The 20165-nt window shown below is 38.9% G+C and overlaps 1 protein-coding gene and 1 long non-coding RNA gene across 2 annotated transcripts in view; one reads left to right on the top strand and one right to left on the bottom strand.

Annotated features, from left to right (window-relative positions):
• Window positions 1-8229, bottom strand: part of LOC103472204 (uncharacterized) — a 47514-nt gene extending 39285 nt beyond the window's left edge. The window contains exon 1 of the long non-coding RNA XR_534823.3: window positions 8168-8229. This is a non-coding gene — a long non-coding RNA (uncharacterized LOC103472204). The remainder of the gene's footprint in view (window positions 1-8167) is intronic.
• An 87-nt stretch (window positions 8230-8316) lies between these two features.
• Window positions 8317-19640, top strand: nfe2l3 (nfe2 like bZIP transcription factor 3). Its single transcript, XM_008421652.3, has 5 exons — window positions 8317-9157; window positions 12514-12594; window positions 15315-15419; window positions 15759-16218; window positions 16293-19640. The coding sequence occupies exons 1-5, from the start codon at window positions 8663-8665 to the stop codon at window positions 17051-17053; spliced, it is 1902 nt and encodes a 633-aa protein (XP_008419874.1). The 5' UTR covers window positions 8317-8662; the 3' UTR covers window positions 17054-19640.
• The last annotated feature ends 525 nt before the right edge of the window (window positions 19641-20165 follow it).

The following is a 20165-nucleotide window of genomic DNA, read 5'->3' as shown; positions in this document are numbered from 1 at the left end:
TTGGCACTTTGCTGGAAGACAGGGCCAATAAAACCAAAATAATGTTTTTACATCAATTTTTATGTGAGTAAAAAAGGGACATCTCAACAGCCTTGAATTTACGTTCGCTGCGGCAGCTCCCTCACTCCATAAATCTCTTTAAATTGATTACTAATCAGCCACAGATATTAAAGAAGGGAGGGGAGATTTTCACTGATTCGGTGGTAAATTTCACAATGAAAGGCCAGCAGTCTATAAAGATGTATCACACAGCCAGGCAGGTTAAACAGCATGTCAATGGCTCGGGTCGCTTGGTTGAGCACACAGCCTTGATGTGGAGCACAGCTGTATTTCTGTCGTGGATCCCAGAGCTAACAGTATCAATATCAGACACATTATTGCTAATGGGAGAGCCAGAGGCTGGAGGGGAAGCGGGAGACAGAGAGCCTGCAGAGGGACGGTATCTCTATTGATTAGCTGGGGGGGAAAAAAAGGACCTCCACTCCAGTCCGCTCCCTGTTCAGACATATGGGGTAATAAGGACCACTCTTCCCCGCTGCTGCTCATCCCATCTCCCCGCACCTCCTAGCAGAGAGCCTTTTAATCAGCTCCCAGGGGAATACATGGATATGATATGGGAGAGAAAGAAAGAGGAAAAGGAGACAGGGTGAGAGGAGTCCATTAGTGAAGCCGACACAATAGCTGCAGAAACAAACCTGACACATGGACGGCTGCTTCGCGCACACAAAATAAGGGGGACATGAGTAACAGGCACGAACATTTTTAAATGTGCTTACAGTGTTTTCCATTTGGAACAAAAATAAATTTAAAGTTTCAACCGCTTTTTGACGACTTATAGAGCTGTCGTGGTGCACATGACACCTAAGCTGATGGCACTCCAGAGTTTCCAGAGGGTCAGTTTTCTCTCTGAGCCAGGGCTATTTTCCTCTGTTTATGTATAAGAGCCTTTCTGTTTTCTTTTCCAGCCAGAAGGATGCCAATCTCAGCGAGCCAGACTAACTTTATCAAAGCGGCCATCTCAGACGCTGACATCGAGTCCACAACTATGTTTCATGCTGAAAAGACATGAAAAAGAAAGCTGTCAGCGCCTCACCCCTTCGCTGGCCTCTCTGCCTCTCAGGCTCCCTTGAGAGATGGTGAGAGAAAGGGAAGTAAGGCGGAAGAGAATTCAAGAGTGGTTAAAACAAGTTTTAATATGACTCGAAACTCCGAATAAAGTGCCAGAGATCATCTTTAGGTTTATTTTCAAACAAAATATACAGAGATGTGAATGAAGTGGTAAGATTTCATTTAAGAAGCCTCAGTTTCTGAGGCAAAGTAACAAAATCACAGGAAGGCGCATGTGTTGGGTAAAACTTGTGCAACAGCACCCTCCTGTGGCAGATAACATTGGAGCACGTTTTGTACCAACTCTGTAGATTCAAAGTTTCTCACCAGACTTTTTTGTTAAAGTCCTCAAACTCACTATGGATATTGACTTCTGTAGAAGAATATGTTGCAGTCAGGTTTTCAATTGTGGTTTTGATTTCCTGTAACGTTTTACGAAATTGAAATAAAATTTTCTTTACCAAACAGAAGCCTTTTACGGACATGAGTCTTGGAACATCACATGAAACCTGAACAATTTTTCAAATTCAGTAAATTTTTTTCCCCCTGTCTATCCTTTTTTTATTATTATTTAAAAAAAATCAAGCCCCTATAGGCATTGACTTGTGTTCTGTATGATGGAAGGAAAATATTGGAGAAATATTTGAGAACACATAATAGATTTTTATTAAAACGAGGGAACAATAAAAGACCTGAAAGCAATTTGTGAGTAAAACCAGAGCACATCACATATGTTAAAGTCTGTCTGCAATATTGTTTCCTAATAGGAGTTGATTACCTTAATTTTTAAACCTCTTGTGATGCCACTTTGTGAAGCAGTTTTTCTCTTTAAAATATTGTACTTTTTTCATTTCCCGCTGGGAAATTCATGCTTTATTACCCACGTGCATTTTCTGTCACTCTAAAACTAGGCTAGATAGTATAATGTTGAAAATGTTGAGAAAAAGTGGCAAGGTTGAGCTAAAACGAGCAACAACAGTCCTGTAATACTGTCAATAGGACTTTTATTATTGTTGAAGGAGCAAGGCAGAACTACTACTTAATGTAACACATGTTTCCTGCTGACCAGAGGGACACATTAGGTCTGTTTATTCAATCAGCGTTAAAACAGAACTGGGAAGGGGGAGGTGGCTGGATTTGGACGGAGGAGAGCAGTTTTCATCAATACGCGTCAATAAGCAAGGAATAATCCTGATGTGAAATTTCTTCCATATGCCCCCACTGCGGGGCGCCAAAGAGTCTGCCAAAGCGTCCTCCATAGAGTCTATAAGGACATTTGTTCTCTGTGATTGGCTGGTGAGCTTGGAAGCAGCTGGAGAGGGGGACCAATAATGAACTCGTATATTGAGTCTCCAATTCCATTGGCTTAGAGTGGGTGTCAATCAAGGAGCGATTGGGGTCTGAAGAGAGAGATCGGGCCAGTTGGTTGTTTTGCACTCTGGAGGACGGAGCTCTGCAGCAGAGAGTTCCAGACACACACTCGCACTGCTGCTGATCGCCGAGCTGAGGACTATATTTAACAAAGCACTTATATTTAACAAACGAACAATAATAATAATAATAATAATAATAATAATAATAATAATAATAATAATAATAATAATAATAATAATAGCTATTTTTGTAATAGTATTTTTTTTTACTACAAACTTTAAGTATTTACAAATACCAAATTTGGAATTCCTTGTTATTTTTTTTCTTACAACAATGTGGTGTTAATAAATGCTAATTTATTTATTTGTTTTATTATTATTGTTATTATTAGTAGTGGTAATAATAATAATAATAATAATAATAATAATAATAATAATAATAATAATTATTATTATTATTATATTATTATTATTATTATTATTATTATTAGAAGTTGTAATAATAATAATAATAATAATAATAATAATAATAATAATAATAATAATAATAAAGCAGTATTATTATTATCATTTATTAGATATTTGATTATTTTGTTTGCATTGTTTTATTTACTTGCAATATCTTCTCAATGCACATAGATAGATAGATAGATAGATAGATAGATAGATAGATAGATAGATAGATAGATAGATAGATAGATAGATAGATAGATAGATTTGATGAGGTGTCAGTGGTATTCTCAAACTTAGCCCCTCATAACTACTAAACTAACAATTTTATAACTCAGAATTACTACGTGTGTCCAACTTCACAGCAAGCCAAGCGGCCTCCATTTTTTTCTTAGATAGACGCGCGTGCGCATTAGTCTAGCCTACGTCATGTGTGGCTCCTCCAATCAGCTCCGCTCTAAGAGGGCTACATAGTGTGTGATTTAGGAGTCCTCCCTCAATAAATCTGTCTGAACTTCGCAAAGTTGATTTGAATGTGCTTGTTTCTCTTCGTTATTGAAAGTTGTCTCGGATTAATGAAGTGACAGCGCGCTGGCGTCAGATCAGTCGGAGTTGATAGTTTTAAGCTTCCTAAACGGCACGCGAGGCGGAGCGGTTCGGGTCTGGACCTTGTTTGAGCCACACAGTCCGTCAGTGACGCTTTCATGAGGCGAAACGCAGATGTCACGTGCTGTCAAGGATCAGTTTCTTTCTCTTTCTATTTAGAAGAGTTTTTGCATGTACCTCATATTTAAGATAGTGGGATATGTGTATTTCTGTCCTTAGCTTATGTGTTGAAAGATTGCCAGTTGCATGTCATTTAATCTCACAGTTAATGGGTGGGAAGTGTTGCAGTCGATTGCCAAACACTTAAGTTTGTTGGTGTATTTTAAGGACACTAACCAGTCGACAGATGTGTGTTGAAATACACTATTTACTCCTTTTTAAGCCATACTATTAAATTAATGAAACAGTTAAAATATTTTCTCTGTGCACTTTACGATGTTGTTATATTTTGAAATTAAAGAAATGGTTAAAATAATTTCTCGGTGTAGGCTACTTGCCATGCACAACGGTGTGCCATATAAACTCTGTCTACAGTAGATTATTTTTAACAGACAGTGCATTTCCACTGATGCACACTATGTAGGCTAATGTGGGCAGGAAAGATTCAGTGTTTTGTATCTCTTTTGAAAATTTGTGTTTAACTTTCTGTTTGGATTAATCAAGTATTTTGTCAACTGTATTTAACGAAATTTAGTTTCACTTCTCTCACTTTCTAGTCAAAGCAGACTAGTAAAGTTAATAGTGTCTTCCCATACATTTCATTTAATGGATGATTTTTAAGGTCTTTAAAAAATTTTGGTCAGTGTGATCAGTTTTTATGGATTATACTTTTGTCTTATTGTGACGATTTAAGTTTCTTCTCTTGAAAATTAATTGAATTGTAATATGAAGCGTTCTCTTCCAACAGCTATGTGTCTATTTAGACATTTGTTACAGTATTATTCAAAGTCCAAAGCAGCTCTTAAAAACATCAGTTCAACAATTACCAAATTGTGACAGCAGGGGTCGCAGTGGATCACTAACAAATTACACACAAGGACACAGTGCGTTTCTCCAGCTAGTTCAATCATCTTAATTTACATTTTGTAAATGTAATCTCTACATGTAATGTCATTTTTTTGTTGCTTATTTGTCAATGTTGACTTATTCTTATTATGTAAATGAAACCAGATCTGCCCATGTGCTAAATTGCTAAGAACAAACAAAAAAAACCTTTTTATATCATTTTTAGACGATACAAAAATTAATAAATAAAACCAGCTTTTTATAAATAAAAGTAGTCTTTTTTACAGATAAAAGTACTTCATCAGCACTTGAGATTTTGGCAAAAGGCAAAATAAAAGCAAATAAATCCTGCATTTTTTTTTTCAAACCAAGTTTACTATATGTGCATAAATGCAACACAAACACATCGATCCAATAAAATGAACAACCACGCTAAGTTTTAACAACCATTTCCTCTCTTGTGGCATCAGTCAAGGATATTCATTCATACAATCCTGCAGAGACCTTGGATTGTGTCTGCAGAATGTTATACTGCGTGGTGAAACAGCCTGACTGTCCAAAGTACAGCTTTATCAACTCTCCATACTGCAAGAATGCAATCAGTCCTTTTTTAACCTTAATGATTATTCTTTGATTTGTGCCAAACAATCAGTCAGGCATAAGATAAGAGTGTTCAAAAGAGGCAAAGAATGAAAAGGAAACCCTGCAGTCTGTACAAAAGTCTCACGGAAATAACGTGTGGATGACTTGAGACTGACATTGACATTACGGGTTGTACTTAGAACGGCTTCCATCTTACAATTCTCAAATTCTCCAGGAGTCACAGAAACTATATTTTCAAAACATATCACACTCAAGCCCTGTGATAGAAATGGTGGACTTTAGAATAAATTATTGTTCAAAAATATTGAAAACTACACTATGCTCTCATAGGTCAATGTACGCATACTGTACCATAATCGGAACTGCATGGAGACTTGATGCATAAAGCCAAAATTATGTCTTCAACATGTTCACCTTTTAAGAAAAGAAGCAGTGCCAGCAAAGTATGGATTTAAAAGGGCCACTGACTTTCCTCACATGTCCCAGTAGGATAAACCACCCAAAAAAAGAAAAGATACTATTAAAGGCTGCAATTATTTGGTTTTGCAAGACACAGAAAATCTTGCATGTTGTTCAGCAAGTGCTAGTTTAGATTCTTAGTCATCAAGGACATTACAATCATATGTGGTTAACAGAACATTATTAGACCTCTTTGCTTATTACTTGAAGATATTTCACCTCTCATCCAAAAGGCTTCCTCAGTTCTGAACATGTCTTCAAGCAAAAGTACTCAGATGGAGAGGCAACATTAAAAATATACAATTAAGTGAGATGAGGTCTATGCAGGTCTTTAAGACTGCCATTAACTTGCATCCGCATTTTTAAGATGCAGCTGTAAGGCAAAATCTAAACAAAGCAGTAGATTCCTGTTGTATTTTTTTCTCTTTTTTTGTGTACACCGCCAAGTCAAATCCGGTGTAATGTCAGAGCACTTTACAACGCAAACAGGTCAATTCATATCCATACATAGAATCCAACTTGGTCCTTATTTAAAAAAAAATTCTGATACAATAAAATCATAAAATAATAATCATGTTGGTCCTGTTAAACAACACAATCAAATTTAGCTTATGTAACACCAAGTGGCCTGTCTAAGCAAGTCCAGCCAATTGCATTGATTCATTGACTTTTTAGAGATTCCTTATCCTATCCCTTGCACAAAAGCACTGAACCAGGAAGTTAATGGCAGAAGTTGCTCTTTCAATAACATTATCTGGGAAAGAAGCGCATACAAATACTGAACCAGTTGTACTTCTTATGAAAAGAAAAACATGAATGGAATAGTTAATTGTGGCAATAACTTGGTCAAAAGTTTTATCCAGAAATAAGACATGATTAACAAAAAGCATTATCAAGACAAATAAAGAGAACAAAGCAAATAATTCTGTCAGTGATTCTGTGAGAAAAAGAAACGGCTTACTTCAGAATGACTGAGGTGGGAGTATAGCAATGACAATTAAAGAGAGCACACAGTTAATGGCAGCAATGTTCGTGCCAGTGACTCCATCCAGGAAAAAAAAACACAGCTAAACTCAGAAGCAATAAACCAGGTGTACTTTCTATGGAAAAGAGAAAAACCTTAAGTGCACATAATTCATGGCAGCAATAGCTCAACGTCTTCCATACAGGAAAGAGTTAAAACACAGAAGCAGTGTGAAAATCATACCTTCTATAAAAAAGCAGAATTAGCGAGAGAGCACAAAGTTAGTAATGGCATTGAAACAAGTATTTATTAAGGATTATATAGACCTCATATTCTGAATAGCTGATTTGGGCTGAAAGGAAACAAACTGTTTCACTTCTGCATATATCTATATTATTATTATGGGTTTGTTTTACCCATAGAGAGATCAGACATTTGTTGTTCAAAATCAATTTGCTGACAAAATCACTTTTTTGTGTGTTTATAGTATAACAGCAAAAAAAAACAAAAAAAACCAAAAAGCTATTTAACCTGCTTCATTCCATTTAACTTTTTAATATACTTTATTAGAAAATATATGAGGGAAAAACAATGTAATCAAGCTCAGTATTGCTATATTAATGTGTATGGGGCTGTAAAACAAAAAGATTTTCCCCTTTTATGTTTTGCATGGGACATTTTTACCCAACGTCTTTCTTATTGTTAAATTGTGAATACTGGCATGAACTGTTAAGGCACTGGGACATGCAATGTTGTCCAGTGTTGTTCTGTGATCTTTCAAGACTCGTTGATGCACTCTTGAAGTCTTTTTGGTAAATTGCATTAGGGTTCAGAACTTTTCCTCGTTTTCTCCCTTTTGAACGATGACTGTGGTTCCACAGTCATCCGCAATCTCAGTAAATGACTTTGTAACCCCTTTGAGGCATATCGATTTCAATAGATTTATTTCTCATCTGTTCTTGAACTTGTAGATATCGGGGCATCATGTTGTTTTGAGATCTTTTAGCATGCTTCATGTTGTCATACTGACTACATGCCTGACTATTGGGTCAGGCAGTACTCATTCTAGACTGTGACTATTGAAGCATTTATGTAGGCTCCTGTGTATTGGGTGGCGAGCTGGTTAGTTATCTTAAGTAAAATCATCATTTGAAAACTTCACTGATTCTAAGCAAGATTGTAAGATAGTAAGCGACACAGATCAACAGCTCAGTTTGTGGTTGAGAATGTGGTTGAGAATTTCAAACATAAATAAGTATTCTGTAAATGGGGTAAATACTTTTTTATATGGCATTTTCCTGCTGTCATTTGTGCTTTATTGTGAAGAAATTAAGTTAACAGTTTGAACGTATTCGACCACCACTTTATAAAGATACAAGTTAAACACTAACAGCGTGGCTAAATAGGTTAAAATGTTGGTTTAAAGCTCAAATACAAAGGAAATTAGAAAATCCTCACTGAAGTTCCTAAGTAACAATATAATCTTGCACCTTAGAACTTAGAGATATTCCAAATTAATCAACACATTATCAAAATCATAGTTCACCTCGTTGTGTTAATTATTAAAGTATGAATGATAAACGATTAAATGGTAGCTTACTTTCTTGCTGTTCAAGTGGACAACTTTTCTTTGCTCCTATTGGTTTGAAATTATGGACAGTTGACTTGACCAATCATTCTCTCCTCTGGCTAAAGCTTTCGTCCAATCAACGTGGAGCTATGCAAATTACGAAAGAGTTGCAGCAGTTTACAGTGACAGCATTGCAGCTATTTACATGTTTCATTTTCACTTTTACCCAAACGACTTTGGGGCTGTGATCGCGTGGACTCGTCGGGAAGAAATGTATCCGCTGCAACGCACAGAAAGCTAAAGCTTGTAGTATGTTAATGACGTGAAGTTACCTTTTGCCGGTAGTTAAGCCTTGAAGCTAACCGCTAACAGCTAGCTAGACGTTGTCACCGGTACAGGCGGACCTCTTTGTCTGACAGGGGAAGGCGTGCTCTTTTGTTAGCTTTTTCCCCTTTGTCCGCTCGGGATAGAGGAACTGACGGGTCAGGATTTCATAGACACCCGTATTTTGGGAGTATTTAGAAAATGCAGGTCGCGAAAAAATACTTTACAGAAGGCCTGATTCAGTTGACTATCTTGCTCAGTTTGGTTGGAGTTCGAGTAGACATCGACAGCTACCTTACCGGCTACTATCCGCCACTCACTGAGATTAACTTGGGTCCAAGCTCAGCCTACATTCAGACACCTTTTCACGTTTTGAGAGACACACTTGACGGATACGGAGTGCATCCAAAATGCCCCGAGCTGGACTACTTCTTCGCCAGTCGTCGTCTGTTGGATGAGGTGAGGAACCTCGGCTCACCGCGGTTCCACACGCAGCTGAACGCGTGGCTGGTGCACCAAGTTTCCTCCACAGGGCCTTCCACCAGCGGCAACCCTGACGCCAGCGTAGGGTTAGAAAGCACTGAGAATGAACCTGCAGACGCCGGTGAGCACCGGCCTGTCAGAGACCAAGAAGTGCACTGCCAGTCCAACTCTGAGCTGGGACAGGGGCCTTGTGGTGCTGGAGCCTTCCTGAATGTAAGTAATGTCTTATTACGTTGGGGGGGAAATGATTTGTTATTAATCAACAACATGTTTGGGATAGGCTGGCTAACTGACAACAAACAAAGGGATCAACAAGGACTTAAAAACTTATGCCGTGACTAACCAGAGCCTCAGTAAGGGGGGATATCCACCCATGTAGTGAACTATCGTTATGTTTCCTTGTAAACCAGGAAGGAAACAACAGAATGTGATAAATCGTTGGCATAAGGAACAAAGTACATTCCTTTTCATTTGTTGGAGGCCCTTCCAAACCTAAAGTGCTTTTCTGGAGTACACATACAGTTACCGTCTATGTGAAAGTCAAGAACTTGGGGTTTATAGAGGAAATCAAGTATTGGGTGTATTTAAGTTAGAATTTCTCACAAAGAAAGCACGCAGTCTCGCATAATATTTGGACATGCCCTTTAGAAAGTTGCTGATGAACCAGGCATGTCTTGTTGCGTCAAAACAATGTCAGCTCCACTCCAGAAGCTTAGTCCATCCATTTCAAAACCAGTTTCAGTGTATGTTTCAGATTGTTATGACTACCCAGTAGTCTCCAAGTCCAACCATCTAAACCAAACTGATCAGATGTTTGGGAGCAACCAGAAAACAACCAACATTTAAACCTTTCATAGAATGGAATATGCTGGAGCACCGTTGTATTTATCCACAATGAAATTGAACTCAAGAACACAGCATCAATTGTCAAGCATGGTAGTGGTAGCGACATGATTAGAGTATTTTCTGGTCCTGATGCATAACCTAAAAGAGGATCGAGTAAGAGAGAGAAGGACTATCTCCGAATTCTTCAACTTGACTTCAAACCAACAGATAAATGGTTGAAACATTGACACAACTGAATGTAGAGTGATTCCTGAAAAACGTGCTGCTTTTGGAGTGGGTGCGGCAAGATTATATTAAGCTTCTGGAAAGACCTGACCTTAACCCTAAAAAAGGTGGCTACGCACATTGAAACAGGCCAATTCAAAAACAATTCTGCTGCCTTTTTTCTGAGAAGAGTGGGCAAATATTGGCCAGAATTAGGCAGAGTTCATGGAGGGTTACAAAAAGCAAATGGGTTCTCTGCAAATTGCTAACTTGTTAAACACATTAAACCAAATACAGGCGATGGTGCATGTCTTTTTATATTTGGGATGGTTTGTATAATTTTTTACCTTGTTTGAGCCAGAGAAGATGCAGCATATATACAGACATGAGAACCTTTTTATTCTTGTTTTTAAATTTTACTTCACTCCGTCATGAAAAGATGACAAGTTCATGTGCTTCATCAAAAGTCCGATATTTATGATATTCATGCTGATGAGCATTTAATTTTAGTGAGGGGTATGCAATCACTAGATCTTCCTTGGTAATGTAACTAGTCTAGTTAGTATCTCCTTCAAGGAGATAACATGACAGGCATCAAAAGTAGGCAGGAAACGTTAGACTGCTCCTGTCAGTTCTCACTAGGTGTTTTCACCTTTAGTTGGAATTTGAAACCTCTAAATAACCCAACGATGATAGAAATCTTGTTTTTAGTTTCCTCATTCATCATTTTGAGTTTCTGTTTGAGCTCTATATTCTAAGAAAAAAAAAGAAAAGCACTGGACATTCTCTTTGTAGTCTTCTTGCTGTTAGCACACATTAATCATTTATATTAAAAGCAGAGGCGACGTCACACTGTGTGAAAAAGCAGCTGCTATAAAATAGTGTATCACTGACATTTTAAAACAACAAAAGTTCTACAGAGTTGATGTTTCATGTTAGTAATTAGCATGGTTAACATATCTTAAACCAGTAATCTCTGTTAGGGACTTGCGATGTATCGACATCAACATCGATATCAGCCAATAACTGGGTCAAAATTAACAAGTATTTCCCCTTTTTTAGCCATTTTTGTTTCAGGAGGGGTTTGGGAGTGGGTTGGCCATGTGGTATTTGTTTGATCATGTGATAGTGATGCAGCAAGGCATTATGGGCTCTTTAACTGAAGAAAATAACCAATGTACGGTAGGCGATGTGGTTGCATCAAACATTGGTTATTGACAGTAATGGCAGTATTAGTATCAGATATTGATGTCTGCCCAAATGTTCATATCGGTGCTGGTCGTAAAGAATGTTGCTCTTTACTTTGGAGAATTTCAGAAGGCGGCCAACATTTCCCAATCCATCATGTCCCATGATCAACCTTTCTATACACCAGTCGCCATCCTGTTTTCTACCAATGGTCTTGGTCTCTGGCATCATCAACATCGAGACATCTTCACTCGATTATAAACTCCTCTCTAAAGAGTGAAGTTGCCTTTCTGACTTGTTAGTTCTTAATATGGTGGAACATATTTTTAAAAAAAAGGATCCGATTTTTGCGTTTCCAAACAGCTAATCAGAGCCAACCAGCTGATTTCTTTAGTGCATCTCATTGATTTTCTTCTTTTTGTAACGCAGATGAAACACTCAACCCTCATGTTTAATTCCTCCCCCCCATTAATGACGCTTTTCTAGCCCTTTCTAGTAGAAACAGCTGCTCGGTGTAGGTTATGTTCTGGCAACAGTTGATGTTACAAATCGTGTAACAGTGTCGCCTTTCTTCAGACTCGCCCACCAGCTGTGGACCTGGAGAGGTGAAGGAGTGAGGATCAGATCCACACCCTGTTTGCTTACAACCGCAGCGATCTACTCTTGAACATTGTCCCTCCCATAGTGTTCCTTTGGAACTGCCAAATGTGATGTTGATGTTTTTATTTTATTTATTTTTTTTACCTCCTAAGCTTTTTAAATAAGCTTTTGCTCTGTGCTGTCTAAAGAAGAAAGCTTCAGCTGTGATTTTCAAAGATTCCAGTCAGCAAGTGTCACAAAGCTATTTGAAGCTGAAGAAGTGACCGAGTAAGGAGTCAGCAAGTTCAGGCAGAGCAGAAATAGGCTGCTTTCGTTTTGCTTTTAGCAAAGACGCAGAAAGTTAAGAAGTAATCATTATCCTTTTACATCCAATCCCACTGCACATGGAAAACAACTATAGCGTGTGTGTATGTGCATGGGGTGTGTGTGCATGGGTGTGACAGCTGGTAACCCACATCACTGGCAGCGTATCAGGTCATCGCTGCCCTAACTTTTACAACTGCCTATTAAAACAGACCTTGACACCGTTAGAACCGAAGTGTTACATAACACAAGAACCGCGTTCTGCTATGGCTAAAACGGGATCAGGGAACCTGAAAATGCTGTGACCTCTGGCGGCCTACTGGGTCGCAGCAAACAAGGTGTTTACATACCTCTTTTCGAACAAGAAGTTCGAAGTTTACAAATTACTCACTGCTAATCTCTCTGTCTATATTTTTTCTCCCTTCCAGGAGGATGAAGTTAAGATTAAAGAAGAGGAGGAAGCCGTTCCACTCACTCACCTGGCTCACAGTTCAACACTAGAACAAGAGGTATGATGGTTCTTTTGTGATTTTTGATGCCCTTTTTTGTTACTTTGAGCATATACCTTACAGTTCTTGCCATAGTTTAAGTTCCTCTAGCTCAGTACCATCCTATGTTGGATGTACTTGTGTAAAAGACGTCATATGGCAGTAAGTTTTCAACAGATGTACTAATTTTGTACAGCATATTTAAGCAGAACCTGTGTCACACTAAAGTCCTGCAAAATGTAAGGTAAAGTAACAGCAAAGGCGAAGAACTCTTATAAAATAGGTTCATTTAACAGAAAACCAGTAACAAAACTATATTTCGAGAGCACATGTCTTGCGGTTTGCTCTGTTTCACTTCATCGCCCACAGAGTTCACCCAGTTGTTCCAGTTTCTTTTAGTCTTCCAAACTTCTATTTTGGCGTGATTCATAAACAGGAGCTTCTAGTTCATATAAAACTTAGCAAATAAGCCTCTCCCATTTTTGCCTAATAGTACTGATTATGTTCACGTGGTTACATAACATAGGTGTGGGAGTCTTTCAGTTAGGAAAATGGGTCAGATTTATCCGCTGTTCCTGTGCTTCCTGCCTGACTCATCTGCTTTGAGGAGACTCTGCTCACTTCCCGTTGAAACAGTACTGGACGTGTTATCTAAGGCTCCTCTGAAACCCGCTGCAGGGCCCACGACAAAGTCGGCAAGCGGCTCTGGAACAAACTTTGCGAGCAAATGCGTACGCATCTACAGGAAAATCATTAACGTCTTGTTAAAGGGTTTTTACTTTAACCGAGAATGAAATGTAATGAGTCGGGGTGGGGGGAATACATTAACTCAAAAGAACTACTAAAATAATTTTCAGTAATTATATGTAATTATATTGCGTTACCATGGTTTCCTTGGTAAAGATATGCAATTAAATGTTAAAGTCCAATGTTTTTTTTTTTTTTCAATTTTCAGTTTACAAAATCTCAAATATATTTATAAACCGAGCATATTCTGTCAAAGTGTCAAGGAAAAGCTGACAAGCATGACTTTCTTTTTTTTCCCTGATGTATAATCTTATGACCTAAATAGACATAGGTAACTATAAGGTCATAAATAAGAGGAAAGTAGACAAATGCTGATCTGAAAAAGTCGGGAAAGTGCTACATGAAAATAGCTGCTAGCCAAAATCCCTCCAGTAAAGACAATAATTAAAATGTTCAAAACAAGTGGGACTGTGACAAACTAAGGTGGAAGAGGACCCAAGTTAATCTTTCTTTCACACACAGAGAACAAGATAGTGGTAGGGAAACTAAATAAAAAATATCCAACTGTTTCCTTATCACACATTTGATTCTATCCACACACCAGCAACTCCTTTCAGAGGCAGAGGAGGGACAATGGTTTTCTGCACTTTTGTCAAAAAATGTAAATGTGTCGAAGTTGATAAATCCTACTTGAGTGTTTAACTGGAACAGGGCGGCTTGGTCAGATAACGCCACGATTAAGCCTTTCTGCAATGAACACACCCGTTGGTACTGGTTCAAACAAAGGGTGAATGTGATGCTGTGGGCACGGTTCTCCTCCAAAAGCCCTCGTTCAGTACGCCTACTCCTTGTGACATGATATGGAAGAAGAGCAACTAGCTTCCTGTTGGCAAAAAGTACCATAACTGTTCAACCTCATTTAGTACCAATGAGGTTCTTCTCATTGGTACTAAATCTACTCTGGCCAAAATCAAAAGCTTCAGTCTTGTAATTGATAACTGTCCCGTTTATCCCTCCCCTCAGGTAAAGAGTCTGGGTGTCATCCTTGACAGCACCCTGTCTTTCCAGTCTCTCATTAATAACATTACCCGCTCGGCTTATTTTCACCTACGCAACATCAATTGCGTTCGCCCTTCCCTTACTCCCCATTCCACTGCCATTCTTGTTCACTGTCTTCTGACATCACGCCTGGACTATTGCAACTCCCTTCTGTTTGGTCTCACCCAGAAATCTCTTCATAAGCTCCAATTGATCCAGAATTCAGCTGCCCGTATCATTACCAAAACCCCATCCATGCACCATATCACTCCTGTCCTGCAAAGACTCCATTGGCTGCCCACCAAGTTCCGCATAGAATGCAAAATTCTTCTGTACACTTTCAAGGCCCTTTACAATCTCTCCCCACCATATCTTTCAAATCTTATTCATATTTCCATTCCCTCTCGCTCCCTCAGATCATCCTCCTCTATCCATTTCACTGTCCCCTCTGCCCGTCTCACCACCATGGGGAGCAGAGCTTTCAGTCGCTCTGCTCCCCAACTATGGAACTCATTACCACCATACCTTAGAAACATAAAGTCATTATCAAATTTTAAAACCAAACTCAAAACACACCTTTTTAGATCTGCCTTTTCCACATGACACAATTGGTTTGCCTGATTTTACATAGATTTTATATAGATACATTGTTTTGTTTTATTTATTTCTATCTATTTTTAATTGTTAGATTTTATTTGTTTCTGTCACTATATTTTACTCTTGTACGGTGTCCTTGAGTGCCAGAAAGGCGCCTTTGAAATAAAATGTGTTATTATTATTATCCAGACAGCAGCGATTTTTATTTCAAAACCTTTAATATTGAGAAAAATGTAAGATTCTCTCAAAAAATATTTTTATTCAAAGGGATTTTACAACTACGGCAATGAACTATACCTCATTTGTGAAATTTGGTGTTTGTTTAGTCTTTCATGTCTGTTTTCCATTTTTTCTTTCAGAGTTTGTTTGAAGGCATCACTACGCTGCCTGATCCGGTGCTTCACCATGTTCCTCCAGCTGCTGATATCGACTGGAGCAATTTGCTTTCTGTTGCAGATCTTGATGTGAGTTTTCACAAAATACAAGTGCAAAACACGAGAGTTTGGTGTATAAGTTGATCTGTATACTGTGGAAAGGAGTTTTAAGACTGAACAAGATTCCCGTGCAGTCCAGAAGTGAATGGAATTTGAATTGTGTATTTTTTTTCCAGATCTTTGTGTTTAGGGAAAAAAAACAATTATATTTCCAGTGTTTTCCCTGTCGCTTCGTCTCAATCTCTCCATCCATCTTGGCGTTCATTCATCCCTCTGTTTTCCACCCATTTGTTCTATTTTGATTTGTTTTGTTTGACCTAAAAAGACGCAGGAACGCTGTGTAAACAACGTTGCTCTTTCAAAACGCAGGACCTGGACTCTCTTGTCACCGATCGTCTCTCGGAGCTCGACTCGGACATCAGCAGCGCCATCAGCCAGGACGTCAGTTTGCATGACGCCATGGTGACCAGCGCCGGTGCGTTCGGAGCGACGGAGTCCCGGACGGTCAGCCAGCGGGAAAGAAACCTCCTGCGGCTGGAGTCCACAAACTCCTCGCTCTCTGACTCTTTGCCGGGCATGGCCGTGGGCCTCGCTGCGCTGCCCTTTGCCTCGGTGTGCAACTTAACGGGAAATCTGACATCGCAGAGCGCGCTCGGCAGCTGCCTAGACGAGGCTGTGTTTGAACAAATCAATCAGCTGGGTTTGGGCCTGGAGGCAATAGACAATCAGCTGAACTACCTCGAGTGCTTAGACTCTCGAGCGTTCGAGGACTTGGACTCCGATTCAGGACTCTCCTTGGAAAGCAGCTATGGATGTCCCGTCTCCCCTGGTTAGTAAAAATCTTTTAGGTTACTAATATATTGTTAATATTTGTACCAACTGTTATTTTATCCTTTCTTTCAGGTTCATCTGAGATGTCATCATCGACCAGCTCGTACTATGAAGAAGAGGGCGGAGCGACCGGCTATAGCAGCGAGGTGGACTCCAAACCCCCTAAAGGCATACTGGACCACCGCGCCATGTGGCCGCCTGTTGATCTGAGTGAGAGTGTGTGGCACGACCACAGCTACTCATCTCCCCCTCTCCTCAGCATGCCGCCCCTAAGGCTGCCATGTAAAACCGAGGAGCCAGAGGAGGATGACGGGTCCCGGCTGGAGGAACAGGAGCTGAGCCGCGACGAGCTGCGTGCCCGCGCCATGTGCATCCCCTTCTCTGTCCTGCAGATCGTCAACATGCCCGTGGAGGAATTCATGGAGGTGCTGGACAACCACAGCTTCTCCGCCGATCAGGTGACGCTCCTGCGGGACATCCGCAGGCGTGGGAAGAACAAGCTGGCGGCACAAAACTGCCGCAAGCGTAAGCTGGATGCCATCACGGGGCTCCAGGAGGAGGTGGAGAGACTGCAGGCCCAGAGAGACCGACTGCTGAGGGAAAAGCGGCTCACGGCCAAGACCATGGGCGCTGTGGCCCACCAGTTCAAGCAGCTGACCCGGGACGTCCTCTCTCGGGTGAGGGACGCGTCGGGGCGGCCCCTGAACCCCGAGAGGTTTACTCTGCAGTGCGGCGCTAACGGGAGGGTCGTAGTTCAGCCCATCAGACAGCCCGCTGTCGCCACATCAGCTGGCAAAAAAACAGACAAGAGAAAGAAGGAGAAGAAGCAGTGAGATTGCTCGCTGAGACTTGAGCTTTAGGGGTTCTTTTTTTTTTTTTTTGGATATTGCTGAACTTTACTAAACCTGGCTTTGGGCTTTTATTTTTGTAAAGATTGCATTGAGAGCCTACATTTTCACAAGCTGCAAAAACAAGAGAGACTCGGAGCATAAATTAATAAAAAAAAAATATCTGTACATATGGAAAAAAAAGTAGCTTACACACTGGACTTTTGTTTGCTTGTTAAATATGGGCAAAGCAGAGTTTAAGGGAACAGCTTAGCTGCTGAAAACAGCATCGATCTCTCTGTGCCTGTTAAGATATGAAATCGGACATTCATCGCTAAGAATGGCAGATTCTGGTTAGAGCTCTAAGATGAGGGTTGTTCTGTTTGTTTGCCTTGTACTTTGCCTATTTAGTAGAAGTAGGACGGTAAAGATTGTATTTATAAATGGCTTGAGGTTCTTGAACTTGAAGTTCTTATATGCGTCATGAGACTTTTTTATATATATATATATATATATATATATATATATATATAACTTAAAATGTTACTGATAAGAAAATTAAAATTCCACCAAATGTTTACAGCCAACATTTCAGAGATCAGGGGGTAGGTAAGGCTAACCTTTTGAACTGAAATGGAAAAAATAAAAAATAAAGTTAATTCTTTTCTACAATCTTTTTGATTACATAAAGCAAACCAATGATTAAAGAGGCCTTAATTTGCTTTTAAGAAAGTGTGACTTTTTTTTCTTTATGTTGGGTGTAAACATGTTTTAAGAGTTTTGAAGGTTACTAGAACAAATAAAACGTCTACATCAGTTGGAGAAGAGAACACATAGGTTTGACCTTTTCAATTGCAACAATTTAAGTACTGGCATAAAAATACTCAACCTCATCCCTAAAAATCCATATCAATGTTGCTACAAGGTAAAAGAAAGTCTAAAAATGTCAACATCAGGTTTTGGTTGCTTTGACACATTTTACATATTACAGAAATAGTTGCTGGGGAATGCACTGATTAACATTCTGTGGAGGACTTTTAGATCTTTATTTGGACCTGCTGATACCAAATGCAGCTAATTCAAATTTCTCTTTAGGAATGGGCGAGACATATTCAAAGTTTGGTGTTTTCCTCCAATGAAGGTTCCAACTATTAGCAGAGATGGCATCAAAGAATATCCTTAGATTAGCGATTTCCAAAACATGAACAATGCTTTAGGTTCCACAACAGACTCGAACTCGAGGGGATGCAATAGATCAACCGTGTCTGTACTGTTTAATCTTCTGATTGTCTTCTGAAAGTCTGGCTCTCTCTTCCACCCTGACTGAGCTGCAGATATGTCTCAAAATTGTATTAAGTGCAGTTTATTTTTTATAAATACCTGCTTGCTTCACCGTCGGGTCATCTGCAGTTTTAGGCACTTGTGCCGTAAACGGTTAACTTTGATTCGGTAACAGCATCCACACCCACAAGTGTTTTTGCCAGTCATCTATCATGGTCTCATCTGTTAATTATTAATGTTGAAATCGTTCTATTAAAATGTTCTTCGGTCTATATAGTCGCATGAGTGCAGAGGAGAAACGTATCATGTTTGGAGTAGTCTCTGATTTGGAAAATTGTCTTCTGTCAAAAAATTCGGCTTTGTTGTTTTGAAGTGCATTATCTGTTAATATTAGATTTTACCTTATTTCTACTTTCTATTCTTTGTTCAAACTCGTTTGGAGGATCCAAAAAGGGTGTTTTATTATTTTTATTTCATGATCGGTGAGGTTGTGTCAAGTACTTACAAGGTGTTTTTGCACTCCTTCACTTTCCACAATGTTTGACTTTGCTTGTCTATCAGGAATCGTACCTGTTCTTTTCTACAAGTAAGAAAATTACCTATAAATAAGTACTGGGCACAATCCCACTTTAATTTATCATTCTGTCAAAGCCACGCAGCAAAAACACGAAATCTTGTCAAGTATTTTCGGTCGAGTTTCTAGTGCAAATATCTGAAATGAGGTAAAACTATCTTATCAGTCACTTTTCAGGAAGATGCAGGATCTTATTTTAAGTCAACAATATTGATGAAACGGTACTTGTTCCATTGGCAGATTATTACATTTTATTAACATGGAAAAATGTCTTGTTATAGTGAAATAATCTGCCAGTGGAATTAGAACTTTTTCATCAATGTTGAGGAATGACCGAGTTAAAACAAGCTCTTATATTTCGCTGAAAAGTTAGTTGTATGTCAGTTTTGTCTTATTTCAGCTTTACTAAGATATTTGCACTAGAAACTAGACCAAAATTAGTTAAGATTTTGTGTTTTTTGCAGTGCAACCAGACCAACTTTCTCCTTGCTCTTTATTATTGGGTGTTGCTGTTGAGATTATCAGAGAACGAAGTGAGATGTTGCCATTTACTGCATGAAAGTCGTTCTAGAAGAGGCTAAATTAAAAAAAAAAAAAGTTGGAGTGCATAATGTCATTTGTTTTAAGTTGTGCTGTTTGTATGCCTTTTTTTATAATTCTTTTTTCTGAAAATCATTTGTTTGACTTCAGAGTGATTGTTGAAAATAAGTTTGTGTGATTAAAAAGAAGAAAAACTTATTGTCTGATTATTCTTAGCAAGTCACAACAACAATATACTTCAGAGTCTTTAAATATGTTCCCTTTGCAGCATTGTGTTTTTTTGGCAATACAGAAAAATACCCTGGACAGCTTGCTGGTGGATCACATCAAGACCTGAGAAAGTCGGGGACAAACGTGACTGCAATCAAGAGCAATGAGAAGAATGTACAAAACATGCACAAAACTAACTTACGGTCCACTTATGTGGCTTTTAAGTCTGACTGATATTGAGCTGTTTTGCAAAGAGTAGGCTAAATTTCAAGGGACAAAGCTGGTAAAGTCAGATGTCAAAGAACTTTCAGCTGCAACCACAGTAGAAGTTGGTTTAATTAAGGGAGGAAAGTTGAATACAAATGAAGGACCCAAATGTTGAAATTTTATTAAAAGTAAATATAAAAAAGAAACCATGAAGAATGTTGTTCAATCTCAAAATCATTTGCTCTGTCTGCTTTATCCGATTAATTCGAACGTCACAAAATGTTTGTTCTACGTATAATTTAATTT

Source organism: Poecilia reticulata, chromosome 11 (genome assembly GCF_904066995.2).
Source record: "Poecilia reticulata chromosome 11, P_reticulata-male-v2, whole genome shotgun sequence".
NCBI lineage: Eukaryota > Metazoa > Chordata > Actinopteri > Cyprinodontiformes > Poeciliidae > Poecilia > Poecilia reticulata.
Note: the sequence above shows the minus strand (reverse complement) of the source record. Positions and strands in the feature narration are given on the sequence as shown.

What these genes read in the sequence shown, in the direction of transcription:
- nfe2l3 (XM_008421652.3), top strand. Translation starts at nt 8,663, where the DNA reads ATGCAGGTCGCGAAAAAATACTTTACAGAAGGCCTGATTCAGTTGACT. An exon ending in TTTCTGTTGCAGATCTTGAT is followed by an intron (nt 15,420 to 15,758) that starts GTGAGTTTTCAC and finishes TTCAAAACGCAG; the next exon opens with GACCTGGACTCTCTTGTCAC. An exon ending in TGGATGTCCCGTCTCCCCTG is followed by an intron (nt 16,219 to 16,292) that starts GTTAGTAAAAAT and finishes CCTTTCTTTCAG; the next exon opens with GTTCATCTGAGATGTCATCA.